General features: G+C 43.9%; 1 protein-coding gene across 1 annotated transcript; it reads right to left on the bottom strand.

The window, feature by feature from the left end:
* Positions 1 to 774: 774 nt before the first annotated feature.
* VTN (vitronectin) lies at positions 775 to 25132 on the bottom strand. Its single transcript, XM_033922610.1, has 8 exons — positions 25003 to 25132; positions 20190 to 20309; positions 15404 to 15715; positions 13810 to 13949; positions 13578 to 13734; positions 9487 to 9627; positions 6591 to 6890; positions 775 to 1162 (listed from the first exon to the last, which is right to left on the bottom strand). Exons 1-8 carry the CDS (start codon positions 25067 to 25069, stop codon positions 1044 to 1046), a joined length of 1356 nt encoding a protein of 451 aa, XP_033778501.1. The 5' UTR covers positions 25070 to 25132; the 3' UTR covers positions 775 to 1043.
* Positions 25133 to 26807: the final 1675 nt, after the last annotated feature.

Here is a 26807-nt window from a genome sequence, read left to right on the forward strand (position 1 = left end):
AATGGTAAAACCAGAGGACATAATTTGAGGTTGAGGGGTGGTAGATTCAGGGGCAATGTTAGAAAATTCTACTTTACGGAGAGGGTGGTGGATGCCTGGAATGCGCTCCCGAGAGAGGTGGTGGAGAGTAAAACTGTGACTGAGTTCAAAGAAGCGTGGGATGAACACAGAAGATTTAGAATCAGAAAATAATATTAAAGATTGAACTAGGCCAGTTACTGGGCAGACTTGTACGGTCTGTGTCTGTGCATGGCCGTTTGGAGGAGGATGGGCAGGGGAGGGCTTCAATGGCTGGGAGGGTGTAGATGGGCTGGAGTAAGTCTTAACAGAGATTTCGGCAGTTGGAACCCAAGCACAGTACCGGGAAAAGCTTTGGATTCTCGCCCAGAAATAGCTAAGAAGAAAAAAAAAAAAATTTAAATTGAATCAGGTTGGGCAGACTGGATGGACCATTCGGGTCATCTACTATGTTACTATGTGACATTCTGCTTGCTGATACTTTAAAATCTCGTCCCTTTTTTTCCTTCCCTCATTGACTAACCCCCTCCCTCTCCCTTCCTTTTTACAAAACCATAGTGCAGTTTTTGCGATGGCCGCAGCGGTAACATCTCCAACGCTCATAGAATTCCTATAAGCGTCAGAGCTGTTACCGCCGCACTCGGTGCTAAAAACTGCGCTATGGTTTTGTAAAAAGGTGGGGTGGGGGGGAGGTAAGTTACATTCTTCAATATCATATTTTGAGACTGAGTTACTCATATACAATTACCGCAATCATTATTTTGTTCTTTCTTATTAATGTTTATTTTGGGATAAAGTCATTAACAATCTCTCTACAGCATGGAGCAGGAGGCGGAAGGATCCCACCCTCCATTTCCTTATGTTTAGCAGCATCAAACATTCTCTTTTTTTATTCTGTTTATTTTATTTTTTTTAATGGTGTCTCAGTGTGAAGTTAAATGGCAGTAGTAATCACCAGTGAAATTTTCAAACAGCCGCTCTGTGTCTTCTTTGGTCTCCAGCACGGGTACTTTTGGTGTCTTTGCTCACTTCTTTCGTCTTTCAGTGTGTTTGCAATCCAGCCAGTAATGAGCAATGGAGCGGGGGTAGCGAGGCTGCACAAAATCCACCCTCTTGGTTTTCAGGTTCACTCGATAGTACTTATCTGAAAGGGAATCATAGAATGAGGAGTTGCGCCAGCAGAGGGCTCACTGCTAGGTCAGTTTACTAGTCTTCTTTGAATTATACTGATGGTACCTTTCAGAGGCAGCAGGTGCAAACATGGGTGAACAGAAAGCGCAGTTGGTTATCTGCCAAGGCAGACAGAATGGTCAGACGTCAGAGCTATAAGGGAAAGGGAATGGGGACTTGTATACTGTACCACCTTTTTGTTGCTTTGGCATTTCAAAGCTGACGTTCAAAGTGGTGGGCACTGGAGGATTAAGTGACTTTACCAGGGTCACAAGGAGCAGCACCCAGGTTTGATTTCACAACCTTTGGGTGCAGAGGCAGCAGCCCAACCAGTGAGCCACAGCCCTTCCTCCTTGGATGGGGGAGGCTGGGTTGTTATATATTCCTTTAATGTACCTATTATCCCCATGTAGAAACCAAATCCAGCTGCAGCCAGTTTTCATGACTTTTAAAAGGCCCCAATGGAGAGAGAAAATGTTGCATTTGTTGGTCTATGCTATCTACAACACAGCAGAAGTGATGGAGACAAGGCCATTATTAGAATTCAAGCACAGATGCTTTCTTAGATAGCTGTAAAGCTGAATAGGAAGTATGGAGGGACAGATTGGATGGGTCAAATGGTCTCCATAATCTGTCATCATGTTCTCTGTTTCTATGTATAAAAAATGACCACACCTCTGTGCTGGAAAATCACCTTCTGTAGTGTATTTCACAGGAGACTTATGATATACCCTCACTCTCACTAGAGATCTTCAGAAATGTATTTATTTAAACAATTTTTTATACTATCTATATCTAGACAGTTTCCATATAAAACATACATAGCATAAAATTAACATTACAAAAAGCTGAGTCATAGATACATAGAAACATAGAAAATGACGGCAGAAAAGGGCCAAAGACCATCAAGTCTGCCCACTCTAATGACCCACCCCCTCTGACTTTACCCCCCTAGAGATCCCACATATATATCCCATTTACTCTTAAAATTTGGCACGCTGCTGGCCTCAATCACCTGCAGTGGTAGTTCATTCCAATGATCAACCACCCTTTCGGTGAAGAAATACTTTCTGGAGTCGCCATGAAATTTCCCTCCCTTGATTTTCAGCGGATGCCCTCTTGTGGCCGAGGGACCTTTAAGAAAGAAGATATCATCTTCCACCTCGATACGGCCCGTGATATATTTAAACGCCTCAATCATGTCTCCTCTCTCTCTTCATTCCTCAAGTGAGTACAGCTGCAATTTATTGAGCCTTTCTTCATATGGGAGATCCTTGAGCCCCGAGACCATCCTGGTGGCCATTCGTTGAACCGACTCAATTCTCAACACATCTTTCTGGTAATGTGGTCTCCAGAATTGTACACAATATTCCAGATGAGGTCTCACCATGGATCTGTACAATGGCATTATGACTTCGGTCTTCCTGCTGACAAAACCTCTATGGATACAACCCATCATTTGTCTTGCCTTGGATGAAGCCTTTTCCACTTGATAGGCAGTTTTCATGTCATCGCTAATGATCACTCCTAAATCACGTTCTGCCTTAGTCCTAGCTAAGGTCTCACCATTTAGTGTATAAGTTCTGCACGGATTTCTGCTGCCCAAGTGCATGACTTTACATTTTTTAGCATTGAAGCTTAGCTGCCAAGTCGATGACCAGTGCTCCAACAGAAGTAGGTCCCGTGTCATACTGTCTGGCAAGGTGCTTTTAGCTACTATGTTACACAGTTTAGCGTCATCGGTGAACAATTATATTTTACCCTTAAGCCCTTCGGTCAGGTCTCCTACGAATATGTTGAAGAGGATCGGGCCCAAGACCGAGCCCTGCAGTACTCCACTGGTCACCTCCGACGTTTTGGAGGGGATACCGTTTACCACCACCCTCTGAAGTCTATCGCTTAGCCAATCCTTAACTCATGCAGTTAGTGTTTCCTCTAATCCCATTGATTTCAGCTTGTTCAATAACCTACGGTGTGGAAAGCTATCAAAAGCTTTACTGAAGTCCAAGTACACGACGTCCAGAGACTCCCCCACATCCAGCTTTCTCGTTACCCAGTCAAAGAAGCTAATCAGATTTGATTGGCAGGACCTACCCTTGGTAAATCCGTGTTTGTGGGGATCCCGTAGATTCTCCTTGTCCAGGATTGTATCTAATTTCTGTTTGATTAGTGTTTCCATGAGTTTGCTCACTATGGATGTAATTCGCAGTCTCTGTCCTGCAGCCCTTTTTGTGGAGTGGAATAACGTTAGCTGTTTTTCAGTCCAAGGGGACTCTTCCTGTGCGCAGGGAAAGATTGAAGAGCATGGATAATGGTTCCGCCAGGACATCACCTAACTTTCTAAGCACCCTGGGGTGTAGGTTGTCCGGTCCCATGGCTTTGTTTACTTTGAGTATTGATAGTTCGCAGTAGACGCTACTGGGCATAAACTCAAAATTTTGAAACGGGTCCTTCGAGCTTTCCCTTGTCTGCAACTGTGGACTGGATCCCAGCGCCTCGCAGGTGAAGACTGAGCAGAAGTATTCATTTAGTAGTTCGGCCTTATCGGAATCTGATTCTACATAATTCCCGTCTGGTTGCCTAAGGCGTACTATCCCATCTATGTTTCTTTTCCTGTCACTAATATACCTGAAGAAGGATTTATCCCCTTTCTTAATGTTCTTCGCTAGAGTCTCCTCTATTTGAAGCTTGGCCATTCTGACTGCCCTTTTGACAGCTTTAGACCTGGTCAGATAGTCTTCTTTTGCCTTCCTTTTTCCTGATTGTTTGTAGGAAATAAATGCTATTTTCTTTTCTTTAATGAGGTCCGAAATCTCTGCAGTGAACCACTGGGGTCTGTTGTTTTTCTGTCGTTTGCTTACTGTTTTTATATAGTGGTTAGTTGCTTCATGTAGGGTAGATTTCAGAGTTGACCACATAGCCTCTACATTATCGGCTCCAGCTTGGTTTTGCAGCATCTGATGGACAAAATCTCCCATGCGTTCTGAGGAATAGTAGCTCATGGCCAGTAGGGAGCGATGTCTATTGGACGGTAATGGAATGGACATCAGGACATGATAGTGCAGTATTTTGTGGAGTTTTTCTACAAAAATGCCTGCTTTTCATATGATTCTGGATAACTCAAGTTAGATACAAGCATATGTGTTAGTTAAGGCCCATGCCCAATAGAAGCGTACGAAAAGTTGGTGAATAAAAATCTGAATATGGATGTAGCCAAGGCCAGAAAAACACACTACAGATTAGCATTAAGGAAAAGCATAATAATATTCTTTTTAAGTACTTTGCTATTAAGCTAGATCATAGAAGAAATCAGGATATACATGAACTCCATCTCTGTTTTTCTATGTCTTCTGCTTGGCTTTACTCCATTTTGTGTTCAGCCTATGTCCTAGTCTTTGTTCAGGTTTTTGCCCGCCTTGAGCTTCTCTCGTGGTCTAATTGATACCAGATGGGCTTGAGCTGGGTATACTGGGCATAATAGAGAAAGTTTTCTTGCATTAAATATGAATGAAATACATGGTATGTGAATCTATGAATGAAGGGGCCCCAAGCGAGTGCTGGATGGATGAGATATGTGAAAGAATGTACTTAATTTCCAATCTTGTATATATTTTAAACTTGAAGGAACACTAAGGAAAAATCCTGAACACAGCATCTGGAAATGGTTAAGTTAGAATCAGAGACCTGTAGCAGTCTCTAGCATAGAAAGGGGGGCACATGAAACCCACTCTTAGGAAGGCTTCTGAATCTGTATGCCAGTGAAAGTTGAAGCTGTCAGCTCAGAGAGAAAGAGGGAAACAGCCCCTCCTTTTTCTCTGAGGCTGACAGGACAGGGCCATGAAGTTTTCAGCACTTTTTAATGTAGGTTTTCTCGACACAAGTAAGCAGTTTCAGATAACATTTCTTTGGCTATGTTATAAAATGTTTATTTATATTCAGAAATGAATGTAAACAAAAAATTATGATTTCTGGAACTTTTATTCCATGTTAAAGAAAAGTTCTTTGTCCAAATTTCAGGACAGCCTCTCTTAGTGGATTGGCTGACAGCCAATGATGTCAAACTGGACTGAAGGTATATATTGGGGAGCTTCAAAGCATCAGGTTGAGATCGTTTTCAGAAGGCCAGCATTTTGACAACTATAACAACCTCCTGCTAACGCAACTAGCCTTTTGAGTTCCATGATGGAAAAATAAAAGCAATAAATAATTATTTTGGTAAACCTTGCGTTATGCGTCATTTCCATGTTTTTGTTATTTTGCACACCTTGAGTGAAAGCTAGCAGCTTAATTGGCAACTGCAGCTTTATGAGTGCGCTGGCGTCCAATTACCCATGCTCAGTTCGAAGTCAGTGCCTCGAAAGTTGAGGACCTTTGTTACTGTGTTTGATCTAGAGAAACCTTTCGTGAGGTTAAGCCATACCATGTTATGGTCGCTGGAGGCCAGTGTATCGCCTACCGAAACCTCCGAGACGCTGTCTCCATTGGTGAGTACCAGGTCAAGTATCGCCTGGTCCCTAGTGGGCCCCAATATCATTTGTCTGAGCTGTGCACCTTTTATGGGGGTTAATAGTGTTCTGCTGCCGCTGGTAGTTGCGGACAGTGTGTTCCAATCTACATCAGGCATATTGAAGTCCCCTAACAGTACTGTGTCCCCACGCAAAGTGATGTTCTCTATGTCTTCGATTAATTCTATATCCTTGTATTCCTGTTGTCTTGGAGGTCTGTATACCACACCAAGGTACAGGCATTTATTGTTTCCTCTGGCCAGGTTCACCCAGAGGGATTCCCTGGTGTATCTAACATCCGTGATTCTGGTAGTTTTGATGTTTTCTTTAGTGTATAGTGCTACCCCTCCTCCTAACTTGCCCTCTCTGTCATGACGAAGTAGGTTGTAACCCGGTATAAACATATCCCACCCGTGTGAGTCCGTGAACCAGGTCTCGGATATTGCTACCACGTCCAGGTCGGCGTTCATTATTTCCGTCTCCAATTCCAGAATTTTATTGCCCAAACTGTGTGCATTAACATACATAGCCTTCCACACCTTATGTTTGTTAAGTCCCTGTGAAGAGTCTCCCGTCTGAGTTAGTGTGACTCCTAAAGTATTGTTTTTAGTGTGTGTACTTACCTCGGATTCAGAAGTGGAGTTACGACTCACCTCCTCAGGACAGTTACTTACTGCGTTGGAATGTGAGTGGGTACCCTCCCCCAACTTACCTAATTTATTGCCTACTTCCATCTATTACTTGTACAAACAGAAATTTTTCCTTACGTGAAAGCTGATAGAAATAGGAAAGGAGATAGAAAAGAAAGATGAAAGAAAACAGGAAGAGAAGATCGATGAGGGATGATACAAGAGATATAACAGACCAATTAAAGAAGATTGATAATTACAGACATACCTTTTTTAAAGAAATAGGCACTTTGGACCAGATGGCATTGTGGCATGATAGATATCGACCAATCCGGGTCAAAATCAGGGTCATCATCTTCCTCAGACTGCCATGTCCAGATGCGGCTCCAGGAGGGGAACCTTTTACGCTGGTACCTTTTGCGGTTTCTGCGGGATTTCCGTCTCCAGGACCTGCGTAATACTTTCTGGTTCTGTGGTGGAAGGTAGATCCTACCAGCCACAGCAGCATTTATACCATTTGGCAAACCTTTCCAGTCTCTGCTGATGAGTCGTGGCTTGCTCTCTCCATCTAAGAAAAGGGGCAAAGAATGTTGAAGGCATCACAACAATAACACAATTCTAGAAATCCTGAGATAATCACAGAGGATCCTTTGATATGAGGATGCAACCTTACAGCAGTGTCTGTCAAACTTTTCTAGCTCTGGCATACTAAACAGAGCAAATGTTTTTCGCCACACATTATATTTGAAATTATAAAATTGCAAAACCAATTTAAAAAAATTAAATTTGAGAATTGTTTAAAGTTCTTAAAGCCATCTATGGTAATTGTAACAATGATGAAACTAAAGTAGATAGAATAGAATTGCTAATCAATGCAATGGATGTGCTTGTTTTTGAGTGCAAATTAACTCAAAACACAGCTCGACAGTCGACAAGCAAATACGCATTTCATCCTCCAACATCTGCAGTCGTTCTCTTTTTTTCAATTTAATTTCTGTCAGAGCTGAAAATCCAAGTTCGCAAAGGTAAGAAGATCAAAAAGTAACAAAGCCTTGATTGCTTTGTTGCTCAAGTTAAAAGCTAAAATTATTTGCTGTTAGTTTTCAAGGACCAATCTTCTGGATCAACTATTCAGCTGGCTACAGTGATTAAATAAATGATGAATATTTAGAGCTCCTGTCTGGATAGCGAGCATATTGATTAGACAGGTAGATGGGCTGTGCTGCTGTCCAGACTGCATCAGTATTCAGCCTGGTATTAAAACTAGGCCACTTTTTTTTTGTTATCCTAACTTCATCCGGATAAGAACATAAGATTTGCCACTGCTGGATCAGACCAGTGGTCCATCGTGCCCAGCAGTCCGCTCACGTGGCGGCCCTTAGATCAAAGACCAGTGCTCTATTTGAGTCTAGCCTTACATGCGTATGTTCTGTTCCAGTGGGAACTTATCCAACCTTTTCTTGAATCCCTGAAGGGTGCTTTCCCCTATAACAGCCTCTGGGAGAGCGTTCCAAACCTCTACCACTCTCTGGGTGAAGACGAACTGCCTTACGTTTGAACGGAATCTTTTCCCTTCTAACTTTAGCGAGTGCCCTCTCGTTTTCTTCACCTTGGAGAGGGTGAACAATCTCTCTGTCTCTACTAAGTCAATTCCCTTCAATATCTTGAATGTTTTGATCATGTCCTCTCACTTGCTCCACCCACACATTGCACCAGCGTTATTTATTTGAATTTATTAACCATCTTTTCATGAAGAGATTCACCCAAAGCAATTTACAATACATTGAATAGCAATCAGGTACTCTTAAGTATTTTCCTTATATGGATAGCATTGAGAAAGTCTGTAAGAATATTTACCTAGGTCAATTGATGCAAGCGGGCTAGTTCTCCCCTCTCTCAAACTAGCCCATTATGAATATACGGGAAAATCAGCTTCTTCTTTTTTTTTAATCTCACCTTTTCTATGGACTAACTTGCCATTAGGATGGAGTGATCCTTTCCCAAATTTAAGACTCTTTAAAAAACACTTTTTAAAACAATAGCTTTTTACTGCTCCCTTCAGGAAGACTGATCTGAATAAGATAACACAACTGGTTGTTATATATGACTGACTACTTGTATTTATGTATGATTGGTCACTTATATGAAAGTAGACTTTATTATAATGTTATGACGTTCCTTTCCTCTGTTCTCTGTAAGTCGCCCAGACCTTTTGCTTTGGCGAGATATCAAATGAACAATAAACATAAACATATTTGTGGCATTTATATCAAGCTACATTCTGTTCTCAAGCCGTGGGGTTGATCTTATTTACCAGTGCAACTTTGTGGATTTATTTCCAGCTTTATATCCCCTGAAGAAGCCATCAAGTGAAACGGTTAAGGCCACCATTCACTGCTTTGCTGCTGGTTCATGCTGGTTGTTGCTCACTGAGCATTTTTTGGTTTGAACAGCTTGATTTTTGACTTTAATTAGTCTTCTTGTACGTCTCCCGTTTTGTTCTGGGATTCCTTAAATGCAGCACTCTGATTGTTGTGCTTGCAAGCAGAATTGCTTTTTGTGCGTTTTGTGATTCTATACGTGGTTATTTAAAATATTTTTCACTTAAGCACGTTCACACATATAACACAAAGGAGGGGTTTTTGGCCCATGAAAATATCCTTGCTCCCCGATGTGCCCTTGAACTACGCCATGAGCTTTGGGCACGGGGACATTTGAGGTCTTTTCCCCTCCGTAGTTAACGCCTTCATTATTTTGTATTCATTATTGCTTTGATATTTCTTTTTGAACACATTTTGCCTTCACTACTTTGGAGTGATGTATTCATAAAGTGTCACTGAATATGCACGGAGCACACCAACTAAGGGAGTTATCTGGATAATGGCTGCCATTTTCCAGATAATTCTGTTTGAATACCAGGGCCTTCTTTTCATTTTCTAATCTAATCTAATCTAGTCTTCAATTTATATACCAAATCATTTCCTGAAGGAACTCGATTTGGTTTACAGTTAATTAAAAAATAATAGATAATTTGAGAGTTTGGTGCATATGAAAAATCGCATGTTGCTCTATGGGGCATAGCTTTATCTGTCATGTCAGGATCACCTGGATTCTCTTCTGTTTCTCTTGAAAGCTCATATGACATTTTCAAGTCTTCCACTCACCAGACATGAGGTCACCAAACAGGGTATAGAGGGAGTCCAGCTGTAGGAAGGCATACTGATCAAATATTATCGAGGGGGTCTCACTTTCACAGTCCTTACGACTGGGCTGATGTTTAAAGTGGTATTGCCAATACCGGCTCCCTAGGCAAAAAGCAAGCAAAAACACACCTGGATCACATGCAGAACTGAAGACATTTACATCATATGTAGAACAGTTGTCCACTTCTGTATGGCAAACAGACAGGAGCGGCTCAAGGCAATCTGCTGCCTGAGGCAAGGGATGAGCTGGTGCTCTCCTCCCCCTCCCCCCTCCCCGAGCACCAAAATAGTGGTGGGACAAGGACTGCCCCAACTGTTAAGCTTTCTACTTTCACCCTTCTCCACCCCAATCGGCATTTTTACCATTCCACCTCCCCTCCCCACCCCCACCCCCATATTTGCCTTCAATCTGTCGTATAAGTTGCCAGGCGGCGGTAGCGATTCACAGAGCTACCCTGGTGTCTTCTCTCCACTGCAGCCCACCCCAATGGAAACAGGGAGTTCTCAGAGTGGGTCACAGTGAAGAGAAGATGCCATGTAGTTCTGTGAATCGCTACCGCTGCCTGGCAACTGTTATGACAAACTGAAGGTAGATGCGGGGTGCTGGAATGGGAAAAATGTCGTTTGAGGGGAAGAAGGGTGAAAGCATTAGATGCTGGGAAGGGGAGAGGTAGAGAGAGCCGACCAGCAGGTAGGCTGGCTGGCAGCAACATGCCATTCCATCAACAGTGCCACCAGAGGCCTTCGCCTCATTTGGCCTCATTATAGGGCTGCTCCTGCACACAGAGCTGTGCACATCACTGTAGGAAGAGCTGGCCACACATTTGTAGCATGTGTGGAACATATGCATACCTGGATCACTTTCAGAACTGTGCAGGCCTGCACAAATACTCTCAGCAGCTGTATCATATGAAGAACAACATCTCACAGAGGTGTGGCATACAGATGCAATAGGTGATACCCATATTTTAGTGACTCGTGAGTGTAAATCTCAATTCTGTTATGGACTCTCTAAAGCAGAGGTCCCCAACATGTAGTATGAATATGAGACATTAGCAAGTGGTACATGACGTCCGGCACTAAACTGCTACTCTCCTCTTGTTGTCATCTGCCCATTTGCTCACCTGCTTGCCTGCTTTCTCCCTGACTGCAAAGAAACAGAAACCAGGTGTGGACCCAAGATCCTGTGCATAGAGCTGTGGCTCAAAGCATCTCTGCTTCTCTGAAACAAGAAGTTACATCATAACTTCATGTTTTGGAGGGGCATGACCTGCATGAGCCACCAGCAGCATGCACAAGTCAATAGTCCTGCACCTAGTTTCTTTCTTTTGGGTTTTTTTTTTTTTTTGCAGCCATGGAGTTGGGGAGGAAGCGGAAAAGCAGGCGAGCAAGCATGGGTGACGATACCAGTGAGGGAGGAAGGGAGTGACTTTAGGGGGAAGGGGAAAAAAGAGGGCGGGGGCAACACCGGACGTTGGCAGTAGAGGAAGAAGGAAAGAGAGATGGGCAAGGGTGGTGATTAATGGGCGGAACTAGAGCGAGAGAGAAAGAGATAGATGGGATGATGCTGGATGGTGAAGGTGAGGGGAACAGATAGAGATGACGTAGTAAGAGAGAAAAGAGACATGGTGAGAGAAATGGGGTAATGCTGGATGGTAGTGAGAGCGAGAGACAGACAGAGGAGAAATGTTGGATGTGGAGAAAAGAAAAAGAGACAGAGATGAGATCCTGGATGGCCAGGGTGGAGGGCGGGGGAGAAAAGATGTTGCATAGCACCGGGGGAGAAACAGACAGATGGGTAATGTTGGATAGCAGAGAAGTGGCAGTGCATGCAAATCTCACTCATGAATATTCATTGTGGATATCCTGAAAACCCGACTGGCTGGGGAATCCCAAGACAGGTTTGACTGGGTAACGGGGAAGCTGGATATTGGGGAGTCCCTGGACATCGTGTACCTGGACTTTAGCAAAGCATTCGATAGCGTACCACACCGCAGGTTACTGAGCAAGATGAGTTCTATAGGATTAGGTAACACATTGACGAAATGGGTTGGGAGCTGGCTTGGAGGTAGGCTCCAAAGGGTGGTGGTGAACGGCACCCCCTCCGAAATGACGGAGGTGATTAGTGGAGTACCACAGGGCTCAGTCTTGGGCCCAATCCTATTCAACATCTTTATAAGAGACTTGGCAGAAGGGCTTCGAGGTAAAATAACATTATTCGCCGATGACGCCAAACTGAGTAATGTAGTGGGCAAATGCACAACAGACGAAGATTCAGTGCCCGACAACATGATGCACGACCTACTCCTACTGGAGCGATGGTCTAGGACATGGCAACTAAACTTCAATGCCAAAAAATGCAAAGTTATGCACCTGGGCAGCCAGAATCCATGCAAGTCTTATACCCTTAATGGCGAGATCCTAGCAAAAACGGTAGCAGAACGAGACTTGGGGGTAATCGTCAGTGAGGACATGAAGTCTGCCAATCAAGTGGAGCAGGCTTCGTCCAAGGCAAGACAAATCATGGGCTGCATACGAAGGGGTTTCGTCAGTCGTAAGGCGGAAGTCATTATGCCATTGTATAGATCCATGGTGAGGCCCCACCTGGAGTACTGTGTGCAATTCTGGAGGCCGCATTATCGCAAGGATGTGCTGAGACTGGAGTCGGTGCAAAGAATGGCCACCCGGATGGTCTCGGGACTCAAGGATCTACCATACGAAAAACGGCTTGACAAATTACAGCTATACTCGCTCGAGGAGCGCAGAGAGAGGGGGGACATGATCGAGACGTTCAAGTATCTTAAGGGCTGCATCGAGGCGGAGGAAGATATCTTCTTTTTCAAGGGTCCCACGACAACAAGAGGGCATCCGTTGAAAATCAGGGGCGGGAAACTACGAGGTGACACCAGGAAATTCTTTTTCACTGAAAGAGTGGTTGATCGCTGGAATAGTCTTCCACTACAGGTGATTGAGGCCAGCAGCGTGCCTGATTTTAAGGCCAAATGGGATAGGTAGGCACATGGGATCTATTCACAGGGCAAAGGTAGGGGAGGGACATTAAGGTGGGCAGACTAGATGGGCCGTAGGCCCTTATCTGCCGTCTATTTCTATGTTTCTATGTTCTATGTTTCTATGTTTCTATGTTTAGGATCTAGTGGACTATCCTCACAATACAAGTAACTGATCCACTCTTATCTTCAAGGAAGACAGTTCTTTTTTTATTTTAGACTCTTCAGCTTGGAAAAGAGATGGCTGAGGTGAGATATGACTGAAGTCTACAAAATCCTGAGTGGAGTAGAACGGGTACAAGTGGTAAAGTGCTCATTTCTTTCCCTCCGTTCTACACATCAAATAACCCCCAAAGGTTACCTTATCAAAACTGTTACATTTCTGCACACAAAACTGTTTTTTCCTCATTTCCACAGACAAAAGCCTCTCACTTATATCCCCTCATCAACTCAGCTCCCTCCCAAGTACAGTATAATTTTGTTATAACGGACTTCAAGGGACCTGGAAAAACGGTCCGTTATATCCAGAGTCCGTTATATCCAGAGATGCATTTTTTAAAAACTTTATTTAGGGCAACTTCAAACAATATAAATCGATGAACAACAGTCACTGCACAAGCATATCAGAGAACAAAACTCAGCAAAACATTGGTATGGTACGAAATGATTGCAAACCAGAACACTGTACTGGAAAGAAAAATACTCTGTCTTTTTTTTCTGGACTGCATTTTGATACTATATAACTGGCACGCCACATGCCTTGTAGGCAGAGCCTGCCTGTCCGTTATAGCCGAATAAAACTACAGCTAAAAGTGGCTCTGGGGACCAAAATAGTTGTCTGTTATATCCGAAAGTCCGTTATATGCGAGTCCGCTATTTCCGATGATTTTTTGTATGTTTATAATGGCGCTCAGCCGGGGCCAGCGGACCTCATCTGCTATAGGCGAGGTTCCGTTATAAGTGAGTCTGTTATAATGAAATGTACTATCTGTTCAGAAGCAACAGCATCAGCAGCATTACCTCACCAAGAAATTATTGCTTTACCTTTGAAGAAATAAACTCTTTCCTTGCTTTTAGAATTATGCGCTGGTAGAGCGAAGGAGGCATCCAGATGATCTGGGATGTTTTTGAATCCTTTTGAGATGTTTCTGGGATAGCCTGGATCAAGAACTCCATTGTCAAAGCGCCAGTATTCACTGCCCTGGGGTGAAAAGCAGCCAGGTCAGTGTACAGTCATAATGGAAAGAACGTGAGTGAGCAGGACTTGGTCACATACCTTAAACAGGTAAGTTCTTCCCTGGCAGTTTATCCGTGTGAAGGCAGCATCCACAGGACCCTCAATGCCCCAGGCATCTTTAATGAGTTTAGGAAATCCTGGCTGAACACCCTTATCATCCAGTTCATAGAAATATTTCCCTTGGGAGCAGCAGAGAAAGACATAGACGAGAGGAAAGGAGGGCATGAGTATAAGAAATGGAAAGAAGGAGGTAATGAAATACAACTTTCAAAGAAGGTTGAGACACCCAGCAAAATTCTCTATCTTTTCCCTTCCTCCAAGTTTATTAAGTTTTTATATACCGCCTATCAAGGTCATCTAAGCGGTTTTACAATCAGGCCCTCAAGCATTGTTCCCTATCTGTCCCGGTGGGCTCACAATTTGTCTAATGTACCTGGGGCTATGGAGGACTGAGTGACTTGCCCAAGGTCACAAGGAGCAGTGCGGGATTTGAACCCACAACCCCAGGGTGCTGAGGCTGCAACTTCAAACACTGCGCCACACACTCCTCCTTCTATCTGCTCCTGCATCACCTTCCAGCTGTACTCTTCTCTCTCTTCCCAAAACATTTCCCTACTCGTATACTCCACATTTCCCAGAATCCTGCCTAGATACCGCACTGTGCTAAGGACTCCATTAGTACCGAAATGGAAGCTTTCAAGTTTTGTTATCATTTAATAGACCATCCATTATAGCTTCTCACTTGCATCTTTTTAATTTCTCCAAGTATTTGGGAAGTTCAGTACTGTTGGCCTGAAAACATAATCACAATTCCTCAAGAAAAACTGCAATCCTACTGTTTCACATTGTAAACTTTAAAGAAACAATTAGACAGGGCTGGTGCAAGCACAGCAGCCACCCGAAGTGTATCAGCCCTGTGTCCCCCTCAATTAACTTTTAGGTTCATGGACTCCCACCTCCTAAGATTTTGATCAACTTGACAATTATAATCACTTCAATATGATCAATCCTAAAACAATCTCATAAAAATGCATATACTGAATATACTTAAATATAAATTGATAGGGCAAAAATGGTATCTCTAATATAAACTGAGGTGTATATTCCACCATTCCTCCCCTTCCATTACTTGTGCTGTCAGACATTCCTAACACCAACCCTCCCTCCATCCCGCTAATGTCCCTCCTCCGCCACTGCCACTGCCATTGGCCAGCCACCCTCCCACCCCCACTGGCAGTGCACTCTGAATCGGGAGACTTTTCCCCACTGTCAGCGCCCTCCAAACTGGAACACTTTCCTCACCATCAGCATTCCCCAAACCAGGAGACTTCCCCTCCCCCCCTCCCCGACATGAAAAGGCAGCATTTTTCCTCCCTCCCTGCTGCAGAGTCTTGTGAAACTGCCACTGGAAGTCTCGGTAGTCATTTTCATCACTGAAAGAGTTGGAATCACTCCTGCCCCAATGCACCACTAGACCGCATGGGAAGCAAAGTAGACCTGGGGTCCTTCCTCTGGGTTAGGGTTACCAGATTTTCCATCGGGTAAAGGAGGACATCTGGCCCTGCCCCATTCTGCCCCCTGGCCCCCCCTGGTACACCCCTGGGTCCGCCCTGCTCCTCTTGCATATGTTTACCTCGGAAGGCATAGATGGAGCCATTTTTCAGATCAGTAAATGCATCAAAGGGTTTTCCACTGCACAGCTCTTCCTCTTCATCCCCCTCTTCCTCTTCATTGAACACGGAGATAGTGGGTTCTATGTCTTCAATCTCTGTTTCTGATTCTGTGTGCTCTTCAAATGGAAGCTCTGTGGGAACCAGTTCTTCTGTTTCCTGTGTTTGTGTCTCCGGCTCAACAGGTGATATTAGGGCGGTGTCATTATAAATAAAGGTGTCATTATAAATAAGGTAGTCATCATCTGGCAGAATAAATACATCTCCTCGTGTCACTAGGGAAAACAATACAAATGTCACACTTATTTTGATATTGTTTCACTGCTCAGCCCTGCATCACTAAATCAATGGGTATCATTGTAGTACTGCTTATTATAGTTTATTAGTTTCACACAATCACTGCTTATCACTGATTCATTGTTTATCACTGTTCACCACTACATTATTAAATCAATGTTTATCCCTGTAGTTCTGCTTATCACATAGTTTATCACAGTTTCACTACTCACTACAAATTCATTGCTTATTATTGAATCTTTATTACTACTCACTACTGCATCACTAACCTTACTTTCCGTGTCCGATTGCATGCAGGCCGATAAATTCACAAAAGGCCTGCATGTAAATGGGGGCAATCATTGGCATGCCCCCCCACGACCGCGTGGGTCACTGTAGAGTGATCCTTGAGCATGTGCAGACTAGTGCTGCCTGATTCATGATTCAAATCGGTTCACCGATTCACTTCAGGTGAATCAATTCGAATCGATTAAAAACAAAAATTAATCGGCTTCCCGATTCGGACCCTCCCCCCTCGCCCCCTAAAGCAGGAGCGGCAGCGCTGCTCTTGCTGGCCGGCCGCTGCTGCATCTGCTTTAGAGGGCGAGGAGGGAGGGTCAGTCAGGAAGTGCTGCTGTCAGCTTCCCCCTTGGCCTCCCGCTTCCCCCCTGGCCTCCCTGAAGGACTGCGCATCCCTCCCCTCCGGGAAGGCCTCCGTGTTCCCCCCGGGAAGGCCTCCCCGCACTGTTTACCTTTTCAGCCTGCAGTGAAGATCGCAGTTACAGCGTCTTTGCAAAGTGCTTTAAGCTGTTTCCTCCGCCGCTTCCTACCTCTGATGTCAGAGGAGGGATGGGACCGCAGCAGAGGAAACAGCTCAAAGCACTTTGCAAAGACGCTGTAACCACGATCTTCGCTGCAGGCTAAAACTATAAGGTAAATGGTGCAGGAAGGCCAAGGGAAACACAGAGGCCTTCCCGGAGGAGGGGGGGGGGAGCGCAGTCCTTGGGGGGGGGCAAGCCTTCAAGGGGGGAACAGGCCTTTAAGGGGGGAAAAGGCCTTCAAGGGGGGTACAGACCTTTAAGGGGGAGACAGGCTTTCAAAGGGGGGACAGGCCAGGGATGGTGGCACAGGCCCTCGGGGGAGGGGGGACAAGCCTTCAAGGGGGGGACAGACCTTCAAGGGGAGGACAGGCCTTAAAAGCAGGGACAGGCCAGGGATGGTGGCATAGGCCTTCAGGGGAGACAGGCAGGCCTTCAGGGGGGACAGGCCTTCAGGGGTGGGGGTGCAGGCCTTCAGGGGGAGGTGCAGGCCTTCAGGGAGGAACAGACCTTGAGGGGAGAGGACCCTGGTGTAGAAGTACATGGAGGGAGGGAGGGAGGGAAGGAGGGTTCAAAGAGACGTGCATATGCTGGACTTTGGGGGGAAGAAATAATGGGTCTAAAAATAGAGGAGACAATGGGATTTAGGGAGGGAAGGAACAGAAAGGGAGAGAAGTTGGACACAAGGGATGGTGTGGAGGGGGGGGGGATAGAGATACTGGATAGGAGGGTAGTTGGGAAAAGAAAGGGAGAGATGGTGGACCCTGGGGTGGTGGGGGAAGGAGGGAGAGATGCTGGATGTAAGGGTAGTTAAGAAAAGGTGGATCTGTGGATGGAGGTGAAAAAAAAAGAAAGATGCCAAACCTCCGGGGGAGGGAAGGAAAATGGAAGGGGAGGACAGAGATGGCAGATGAATGGTTAGCACAGAGAAAGAAGAAAGAAGAAGACCCTGGCAAGCAAGTTATCAGAAGACAACCAGAGCCTGGGCCCAACAAAATTTGAATAATGACCAGACAACAAAAGGTAGAAAAACTAATTTTATTTTCCATTTTGTGATTACAATATGTCAGATTTGAAACGTGTATCCTGCCAGAGCTGGTGTTAGACCGCAAACGTGAGCTAGGATTTAACAGAGAGAGGAAAAGTCTTTTTTGTTTGTTTATTTTGTTTACACCACAGCACCAGTTTGGTTAGGAGAAAGCAAAGGGGGTGAAGAGGCTATAAAAGGGGTGAAGAGGCTATAAAATAAACCCACCAGGATGTTTGAAAAAAACACCCAATTGGGCAGGAAAATCGAATCGAATCGAAAAACCAATTCAATAGGCTGAATCGAATCAAAATTTTTTTTCCTGAATCGGGCAGCACTAGTGCAGACTATCTTCCTTGACTGTAGATGGTCTGCAAATGCGCTGGCCCTCCGTGCTTGGCAGAGCAGAAAACTTTTTTTTGCTATTTTTTTCTTTGAAGCCCATGGTTTTAACACGCTTTAATCCCATGGGTTAAAACCATGGGCTTGCACTGCGGGGAAGGGCAGGAGAGTTGAGGGTGGCAGGAGAGATTTGAGGCAAGAGCAGGAGATGGGGCAGAGAGCAGATCGTGGCAGGCAGGAGATCGGGACTGAGAGCAGGAGATTGGGGCAGGCAGGAGATCGGGGCTAAGAGCAGCGAAGCAGGGCAGAGAGCAGGGCAGCAGAAGGCAGGGCAGTTGGAAGGACCTGAGCAGTTGCTTATTTTTGGATCGGTCAGCCCAGCTAGTGTCCCTCTTTTTTTAAAGTGAATCGCGTCCCTGCCTACTTTGCATGCACGGATCAAAATCGGATCGGATCTGAGGAGAGGTTAGTGAATCGGGTTGGAAGGAAATCGGGTCGCAAACCGATCGGTACACGATCAGTTTGCTTAGTGAATCTAGCCCTAAGTCAGTACTACTCACTACTATGTCACTGCTCACCACTGTTTATCACTATAGTATCAAAAACCAATGAAACTGACCCAATAACCCCACAGTAGAGAACGATATGCAAAGCAAGAAGACTGTGTAGAATTGATGTTCTTGATATGGACTCTATTATAAGTACAACTTGATAATCCACATAAAAGTACATATGAACAAGAAGGACCCAATGCTCTGAAAACGTGGGACCCAACACGGTCTGTGTTTTGACAGAATTGTTTTCTTCAGGGGTCCCTATGGTCCAAAAGAGAGCAGAAAACTCATGGTTTATCTATCTGTGCACTGGATAAACTTCCGCATGAACGTGTGGCTCGTACAATATGTCATAAGAACATAAGAACAGCCATATTGGGTCACACCAGTATCCTGTTTCCAACAGTGGCCAATTTAGGTCACAAGTACTTGACAGAAACCCAAATCTCTGCTTTCTTGAATGTACCATAGGTTCACTGTGGTATGCTCGCAATACTGTTTCTACTCCTACTCCTACTTATCACTTATGAAGTGCTAAAAGGCATACGCAGCACTATACATTTTGACATTTAATAGATGGTCCCTGCTCAGAAGAGCTTACAATCTAACTTGGACAGACAGACATAATCATCCACTAATCTAGAGCACAGAATCTGGCTTATATTGCCAGAAAAAAAGAGCACTCTTTTCTTTTCTTTTTGTGATATATATTGCCAATTTTTTTGGAGCACTTGGTGACATATTTTTCAAAGTGCTCTTTTTTTTCTGGCAAGATCAGCCAACGTTATGATTCTGTGCTCTAGTATAGCATAGTCTGTTTAGACAGTTAAGGCTGCCATCTATGCTTGTTGAGTCTATGAGGCTGCCTTGAGTAATTCTTCAGTGTATAGGTGGCTCCTGTAGCAGAGACAGGCACTGGTATTGTATTAATATTGCTCTCACACTATTTTACCACAAGTCATGCTATTATAGCACATAAGAAAAAGCCTTCACCGGATCAGACCGAGGTCCATCCAGTCCGGTGATCCGCACACGCGGCGGCCCATTTAGGTACTCCTGATTGGAGACCCAGATATACCGTAGCCCTCAATATGATTTGCAAGAAGGTGTGCATCCAACTTGCGCTTGAATCCCAGAACAGTAATCTCTGTCACAACATCCTCCGGGAGAGCATTCCAAATTCCCCACCACGCGCTGTGTGAAAAAGTACTTCCTGATATTCGTCCTGAACCTGCTGCCACTCAGTTTCAGTCTATGACCTCTTGTCCATGTCACATCCGAAAAAGTTAGTAATGCTGCTTCTTGGTCTTTTTTATCAAATCCTTTTATTATTTTAAAAGTCTCTATTAAATCCCCTCCACAGTCCCATATTATCCAGTGAAACCTTATGCTACAACTTGTGGTAAAATAACCTCTCTTAACAGTAGCACTCATTGATGAAGTCCCCCCCCCCCTCTCTTATTGCACTGATATGGTGTCAGAAAAAAAATACAGACTTCGGTGCACATCAATGATATATCTATGAATATAAAAGCAACACTTGGCTTGTGACTGGACAAAACAACTTCTACAAATCCAAGTTCCAAAGTCGATCAGGAATGGAGGTGGGTGCAATGCTATGACAATGTTATAAGTTAAACTGCAGACAGTTCAGCACTGGGATAGGGTAAGAGCTGGGTGCAATGTTTGGGGTATGGTAGAACTAAAGTGCAGTATTAGGGTGGGGTATTACCTTTTGGATTGCAGACGGTGCTGAAGTCAAAGCAGCAGCTGTCAAAGTAAATGCACTTAGGCTCACACTGGCATTTCTTCTGGGAGTTAAACCCTTCATCACAACGCCCCACACAGGACTCTAAAATAACAACAATATCAGAAATTTAGTTTGAATGACAAATTGTAAAAAAAAAAAAAAAAAGGCAGTCTGCGAGGCTGCTTCTGCAATGCATCAATTTCTCTCTCTCTTATTCCCTGTGCTCTCTTTTTCAGTCCCTCTGTGCTTCTTCTTTCTAATACATTGCTGTACTCCTTCAACTTCCCACAAATCTCCATTCTCTCAGTGAAGAAACAGAGACAGGTTCAGCTCTTAATTAGGTGTAACATAGAAACATAGAAATAGACGGCAGATAAGGGCCACGGCCCATCCAGTCTGCCCACCCTAATGTCCCTCCCCTACCTTAGCCCTGTGAATAGATCCCATGTGCCGATCCCATTTGGCCTTAAAATCAGGCACGCTGCTGGCCTCAATCACCTGCAGTGGAAGACTATTCCAGCGATCAACCACCCTTTCAGTGAAAAAGAATTTCCTGGTGTCACCTCGTAGTTTCCCGCCCCTGATTTTCCACGGATGCCCTCTTGTTGTCGTGGGACCCTTGAAAAAGAAGATATCTTCCTCCGCCTAGATAAAACTAGAACATAAGAACAGCCTTACTGGGTCAGAGCAATGGCCCTTCTAGCTCAGTATCCCGTCTTTACGGTGGCCAATCCAGGTCAGAAGTACCTGACAAAAACCCAAATAGAAGCAACATTCCATGCTTCCGATCCAGGGCAAGTAGTGGCTTCCTCCCTGTCTGTCTCAATCAGTGGCGTACCTAGCATATGTGACACCCCCCTCCCCCCCATCTATATGAAAAATATGATTTTTAGTAACAATCCACACATTGCACAACAAGAGTGTACCTAGGAAAAGGCAGCATCTTAAACACTGCAGTGAGCACTAGAACACAACACATACATTGTAAAACTAAACAAACCAGATCCTGCACAGTCAATTGATCCTGTACAGTCGATGCTATCAGAAAGCCATGTCCCTTTCCTACACACAGACAGATACACACTCGCCCAATATGGAATAATCACAAACTAAAAATAGAAATATGTAGACAAAAAGTTAAACTGAACTGCCAAGAAACCAGACTCTGCATACAATGCAACACCACAACATCACATTAACAGTAATACATGTCCTCTAATACTGTGCAAAATATAAAGACAGTAGATGTAAATTTGAAAAAACTGATACATAACAATCACCACTTTACAAATTAACAAATAAAAATAAAACAAATAATGAGAAATAAGAAAATACCATTTTATTGGACTAATCCCTGTAAGCTCGGTCCTCATCCCCACAAACCACCTGATTCCATCCACACAAGCCTTGAATTGTTTTATCTAATCTAATCTAATCCTTAGGTTTATATACCGCATCATCTCCACGTTCGTAGAGATCGACGCGGTTTACAGTAGGAGAAATAGGAAGGAACTACAACAGAGGGTTAGAGGTAGAAGTGTGAAGAAAATTTAGAGGACTTGGGATGCCAAGATATAAGAGTTTCCTTGATTCCTAAGTTGAAGGGAGACTTACATGTTTGAGAAAAGCCAGGTTTTCAGATGTTTGCGGAAAACTTGGAGAGAGCTCAAGTTCCGAAGAGGGGAGGTAAGGTTGTTCCAGAGCTCAGTGATTTTGAAATGGAGGGAGATCCCTAGCTTTCCTGTGTGGGAAATGCTTTTTAGCGAGGGGAAGGATAGTTTTAATTTGTGGGAGGATCTGGTGGTATTATGGTTTGAGGAATTCCAAGAAAGAGGGATAAAGGGAGGGAGGATACCATATAGGATTTTGAAAGTTAAACAGGCACATTTATAGTGGACCCTGGCGATTATCGGAAGCCAGTGGAGCTTGGCCAGGAGCGGGGAGACATGGTCAAATTTACTTTTAGCGAAGATGAGCTTGGCCACGGCATTCTGAATCCGTTGGAGTCTGTGGAGGTTTTTCTTAGTTAGGCTTAAGTAGATAGAGTTGCAATAGTCCAATCTGGAGAGGATGATGGATTGGACAAGGAGGGTAAAATGCTTTTGATGGAAGCAGGATCTAACTTTCCTCAGCATGTGAAGGCTGAAAAAGCATTTTTTTTACCAAGGATTGGAGGTGGTCATTGAAGGACAATGTGGAATCAATGATGATGCCCAAGACCTTGCTCGAGAACTCAAGCTGCAGAGAGGAGCCAGAGGGTAGTGGGATGGAGGTGGGTAGGTGATCTAGTTTTGGACCGAGCCAAAGAATCTTGTTTTGGACTCATTCAGTTTCATTTGTACAGTGTGGGCCCAGGATTGTAGGTTCATTATACAAGAGGATATGTTCTTAGACAGGTCGGTGAGGTTCGAATCGGTCTCGAGGAGGACGAGGATGTCGTCTGCATAAGTGTAAATTGTTTCAAGGGGGGATAGGTGGAGGAGTTTTAGGGAGGACATATAGATGTTGAAAAGGATAGGGGATAGTGGAGAGCCTTGCAGGACTCCACAATTCGGTTTCCAGGGGGAGGATGAAGTGCCATTCATGTTAACAATGTAAGAACGAGAGCGGAGGAATTTAGAGAACCACCTAGGACTGTGGAGTTGATACCTATCTCAGAGGGTTGGTAAACAAGAATATCATGGTGAACAACGTCGAAAGCAGCGGAAAGGTCAAATTGTAGGAGGACGGCGAACTTGTTTCGAGAGTGAAGTTGTTGAACCCTTGAAATCAGGAAAGACAGTAGGGATTCGGTGCTGAAGTTAGGACGAAAGCCATATTGATAGGGTAAAAGAATAGAGAATCTCTCTAAGTATGATGAGAGTTGGGAAGAAATGATGGACTCTAGCATCTTGGTTAGGAGAGGGATATTTGCAATTATATTAAAGTATAAAAAGAAACAATATTTTGTACAATTGTCAATTTATAAATCAGCGTCTTCTCCCCACTCTCTCTCCACTTTCCTTCAGCGCACACACATAAAAACAAGCAAGTAATTTTATATCATTTTCATTCTATTCATTCATAATGCCAGTCACATAACAAAACATGATTTTACAAAAATAATTCCCTGCACAGTCAAGCCTGCAAGGATTACTAGATGTCTTTCAGCAGCTCCCCTCCCTACCTCCCCCTTACCTTCGTGGCCAAGTCAAAATGATCTACCAACAATAAAATTTTAAAAACACAAAGCACACTGTACACAGAGAAAATGTTAATTATCGTTTTTATTCTGCAGGTTTTCAAAGAGGTCAAGGCAGACGACTTTATGCAATGTCACCTCAGTAACAACTATACAAAAACAGACAAATATACCCCCTCCCTTTTTACTAAACCGCGATAGCGTTTTTTAGCGCAGGGAGCTGCGCTGAATGCCCCACGCTGCTCTCGACGCTCATAGGCTCCCTGCACTAAAAACTGCTATTGCGGTTTAGTAAAAAGGGCCCATAGTGCAAAATATAGACAGCATATATATAAAATCATTTTTCCTACCTTTGTTTGGTAATTTCATCAGTCTCTGGTTGCACTTTATTCTTCTGACTGTGCATCCAATATTTCTTCCCTTCTTTCAGCCTCCTGTATGCTTCCTCTCCTCCAGACCTCATTCCCTCCCCCAACTTTTTCTTTGTTTCATCCTGTCCCATTCTTTCTTTCTCTCTCCATGCCCCCTTTCTTTCTGTATGTCTGTCTTTCTCTCTCTCTCCGTGCCCCATTTCTTTCTTTCTTTCATCCTGCCCCCTTCTTTCTCTCTCCATGCCCCCTTTCTTTCTATATGTCTGTCTTTCTCTCTCTGTCCGTGCCCCATTTCTTTCTTTCTTTCACCCTGCCCCCTTTCTTTCTTTCTGGCTCCCTGTCCCTCCCCCTTTATTTCTTTCTGGCTCCCTGTCTCCCCCATCTTTCTTTCTTTCTTTCTTTCTTTCTCCCTGCCCTCCCCCCATGCCACCGCCATTGGGAAACATACTGCTGCCACCACCGTTGGGGAAAGGCTGCCATTGGCCATCAGAAACAGGCCAGCGCCGAGTTCGCCCTGCTTCTTTTCCCGCGGGCCGACCAACTCTCGCTGCCCGACATCAATTCTAACGTCGGAGAGGATGTTCCGGGCCAGCCAGGCAATTGGCTGGCCCAGAATGTCCTCTCTGACGTCAGAATTGATGCTGAATGGCTAGAGTTGGTCGGCTCGTGGGGAAGAGAAGCAGGAAGGAAGAACTTGGCGCCGGCTTGTTTCTGATGATGGCAATGGCAGCCTTTCCCCGGCGGCAGCCTATTCTCTGGTGAGTGGCCAGCTGTGCACCTCCTTGGGCCGTGCACCCGGGGCGGACCGTCCCCCCCGCCCCCCCCTTGGTATGCCACTGGTCTCAATAGAAGACTTTTCCTCCAGGAACTTGTCCTAACCTTTTTAAAAACCAGCTATTTTAACCGCTCTTACTACATCCTCTGGCAATGCGTTCCAGAACTTATTCTCTGAGTGAAAAAATATTGCCTCCTATTACTTTTAAAAGTATTACTCTGTAATTTCATCGAGTGTTCCCTAGTCTTTGTAAATACTGATACAGTAAAAAATTGATCCACTTGTACCCGTTCTTCACCATTCAGGATTTTGTAAACTTCAATCATTAGTCTTGTTTACCATCCCTTTTCTAATAAATCATAGCATCTTGTTTGCTTTTTGGCTGCTGCCACACATTGGGTGGAAGGTTTCAGCGTATTGTCTACAATGACACCTAATCTAAGATTATAGACCTGGCTCCAAACTCACCCTCATCTGTCAAGACTGGAGACAGAAGAAGATTCAGCAGAGCTGCTACAATCAGTAGAAGTTTCATAGCTGGGAGCTAAGAACTGCTCTTCCTGTCCTTGCTGCTGCCTTTATGACTTTCAAAGCTCTGTCGCTCCCACACTCCCTGTTAACCAATCTGACTGTTTACATAACCTTGTCTTCCCACTGACTTTCTGTTACTGGGAAAAGGTGGTCAACATGTACTCTCTTTTCTCTTTTGTCACTCTGGAAATATAACTATTAGTTTTGCTGCTGAATGGGTTCAGTTTCCAGAACTAGCTTTCACTTATTGTACTTCCATGGACAGAGATTTTCTGCCCAGTTCTCAAGACCCACTTCGTCAATGAATATGCATTTGCTTCTTTCAAATAATAAAAACAGCAGGTATAAATATTTCTTATATGTTTATGTTTGTTTATTTCTCCCCCACCCTTATCCAGGGCGAGTTACATATTAACATACAAAATAAGACATTAACATTTGTCATACAAATCAATACAAAAACACACTATAACAAATTACATACTTATATATATAAAATCAAATTGCATATGACATACACATACACATATATATTAATTATGGATTACCAGAACCAGATTGGCTGAGGAAGTGCTGATGAAGAAGCTGAAAACCATTATACAAGGGAAGGTTAAAAGAATAAAGCAAGCCCTACACCCAAGACGCTCTAACTGCTACCTGCACGTCATCTCCTTTCCCTGGTACAGTGGGGCTCTGTAAAAACACAAGGTATTGGAGTGAAATGGGTAGATTTACTCTTTCCAAAAATACTAGGACTAGGGGATATGCAATGAAGGTACTAAGTAATAGATTTAAAACAAACTGGAGAAAATATTCTTCACTCAACATGTAATTAAATTCTGAAATTCATTGCAGGAAAATGTGGTGAAAGCAGTTAGCTTAGCAGGGTTTAAAAAAAGGGTTGGCTAATTTCCTAAAAGTCCATAAGGAAATCCACTGCTTATTCCTAGGATCATGTTTTACGCTTTGGCATTTTGCCAGGTACTTAAGACCTGGGTTGGCGACTCTTGGAAACAGGATACTGGGCTTGATGAACCTTTGGTCTGTCCCATTATGGCAACTCCTATGTTATGGGTAGTGATTTGAAGACTTTCAAACTATAGAAGTGGAGGACCATAATAATAATAAAAAAAGTCTAAGTCCGATTTGGATGTACAATGCTAGCTGCCCAAAGTTGGCAGCGGCAAAATGTTCATTCTTGAAAAATACGTCCAAAATATGTTTTTTTAAAAATTGTCTGTTTGTATGTCCAGCTATTTGATCATCCAGACTGCCACCACGTCTATCCTTATACCACATTCTCGATCAAAATTTCATCCAAGTCCCAAATGCCCAGAACAAGATCTTTTGGACGTGAGAGGAGCCAGCATTGTGATGAGCTGGCCACTCAGACATGGCAACAGAGCAGTGGAGCACCTTACAGGGAACTTCACTAAAAGGGTGCCATATAAACATCTCACCACAACTCCCTTATAGGTTATGGTAAGCCCCCCCAATACCCACCTGTCTATAACCCCAATAGCCCTTATGGCTGCAGGTGGCACCTATATGGCAGTACAGTAAGGTTTGGGTTTTTTTTGGTGGGCTTACATTTTCCACCATGAATGTAAGTTTAAGTTTAATAAAATTTTGATTAAATCACATTATCAAAAATTCAATGCGATGTACAATTTTTTAAAAAAAAACCAGGTAGTAACAGACAGAATATTTGGGGGAATAAAAGACTGTAACATAGACAAATA

The sequence above is a fragment of the Geotrypetes seraphini genome, chromosome 15 (genome assembly GCF_902459505.1).
Source record: "Geotrypetes seraphini chromosome 15, aGeoSer1.1, whole genome shotgun sequence".
NCBI classification, from domain to species: Eukaryota; Metazoa; Chordata; class Amphibia; order Gymnophiona; family Dermophiidae; genus Geotrypetes; species Geotrypetes seraphini.

Bases quoted from the DNA above. Each gene is read 5' to 3' on its own strand.
- VTN (XM_033922610.1), bottom strand. From the start codon at position 25,069: ATGAAACTTCTACTGATTGTAGCAGCTCTGCTGAATCTTCTTCTGTCT. The intron at 15,716-20,189 runs GTAATACCCCAC...TGTTTTCCCTAG, and splicing joins CACCGTCTGCAATCCAAAAG to TGACACGAGGAGATGTATTT. The intron at 6,891-9,486 runs GTGAGTGGAAGA...CCCTTTTCTTAG, and splicing joins GTTTGGTGACCTCATGTCTG to ATGGAGAGAGCAAGCCACGA.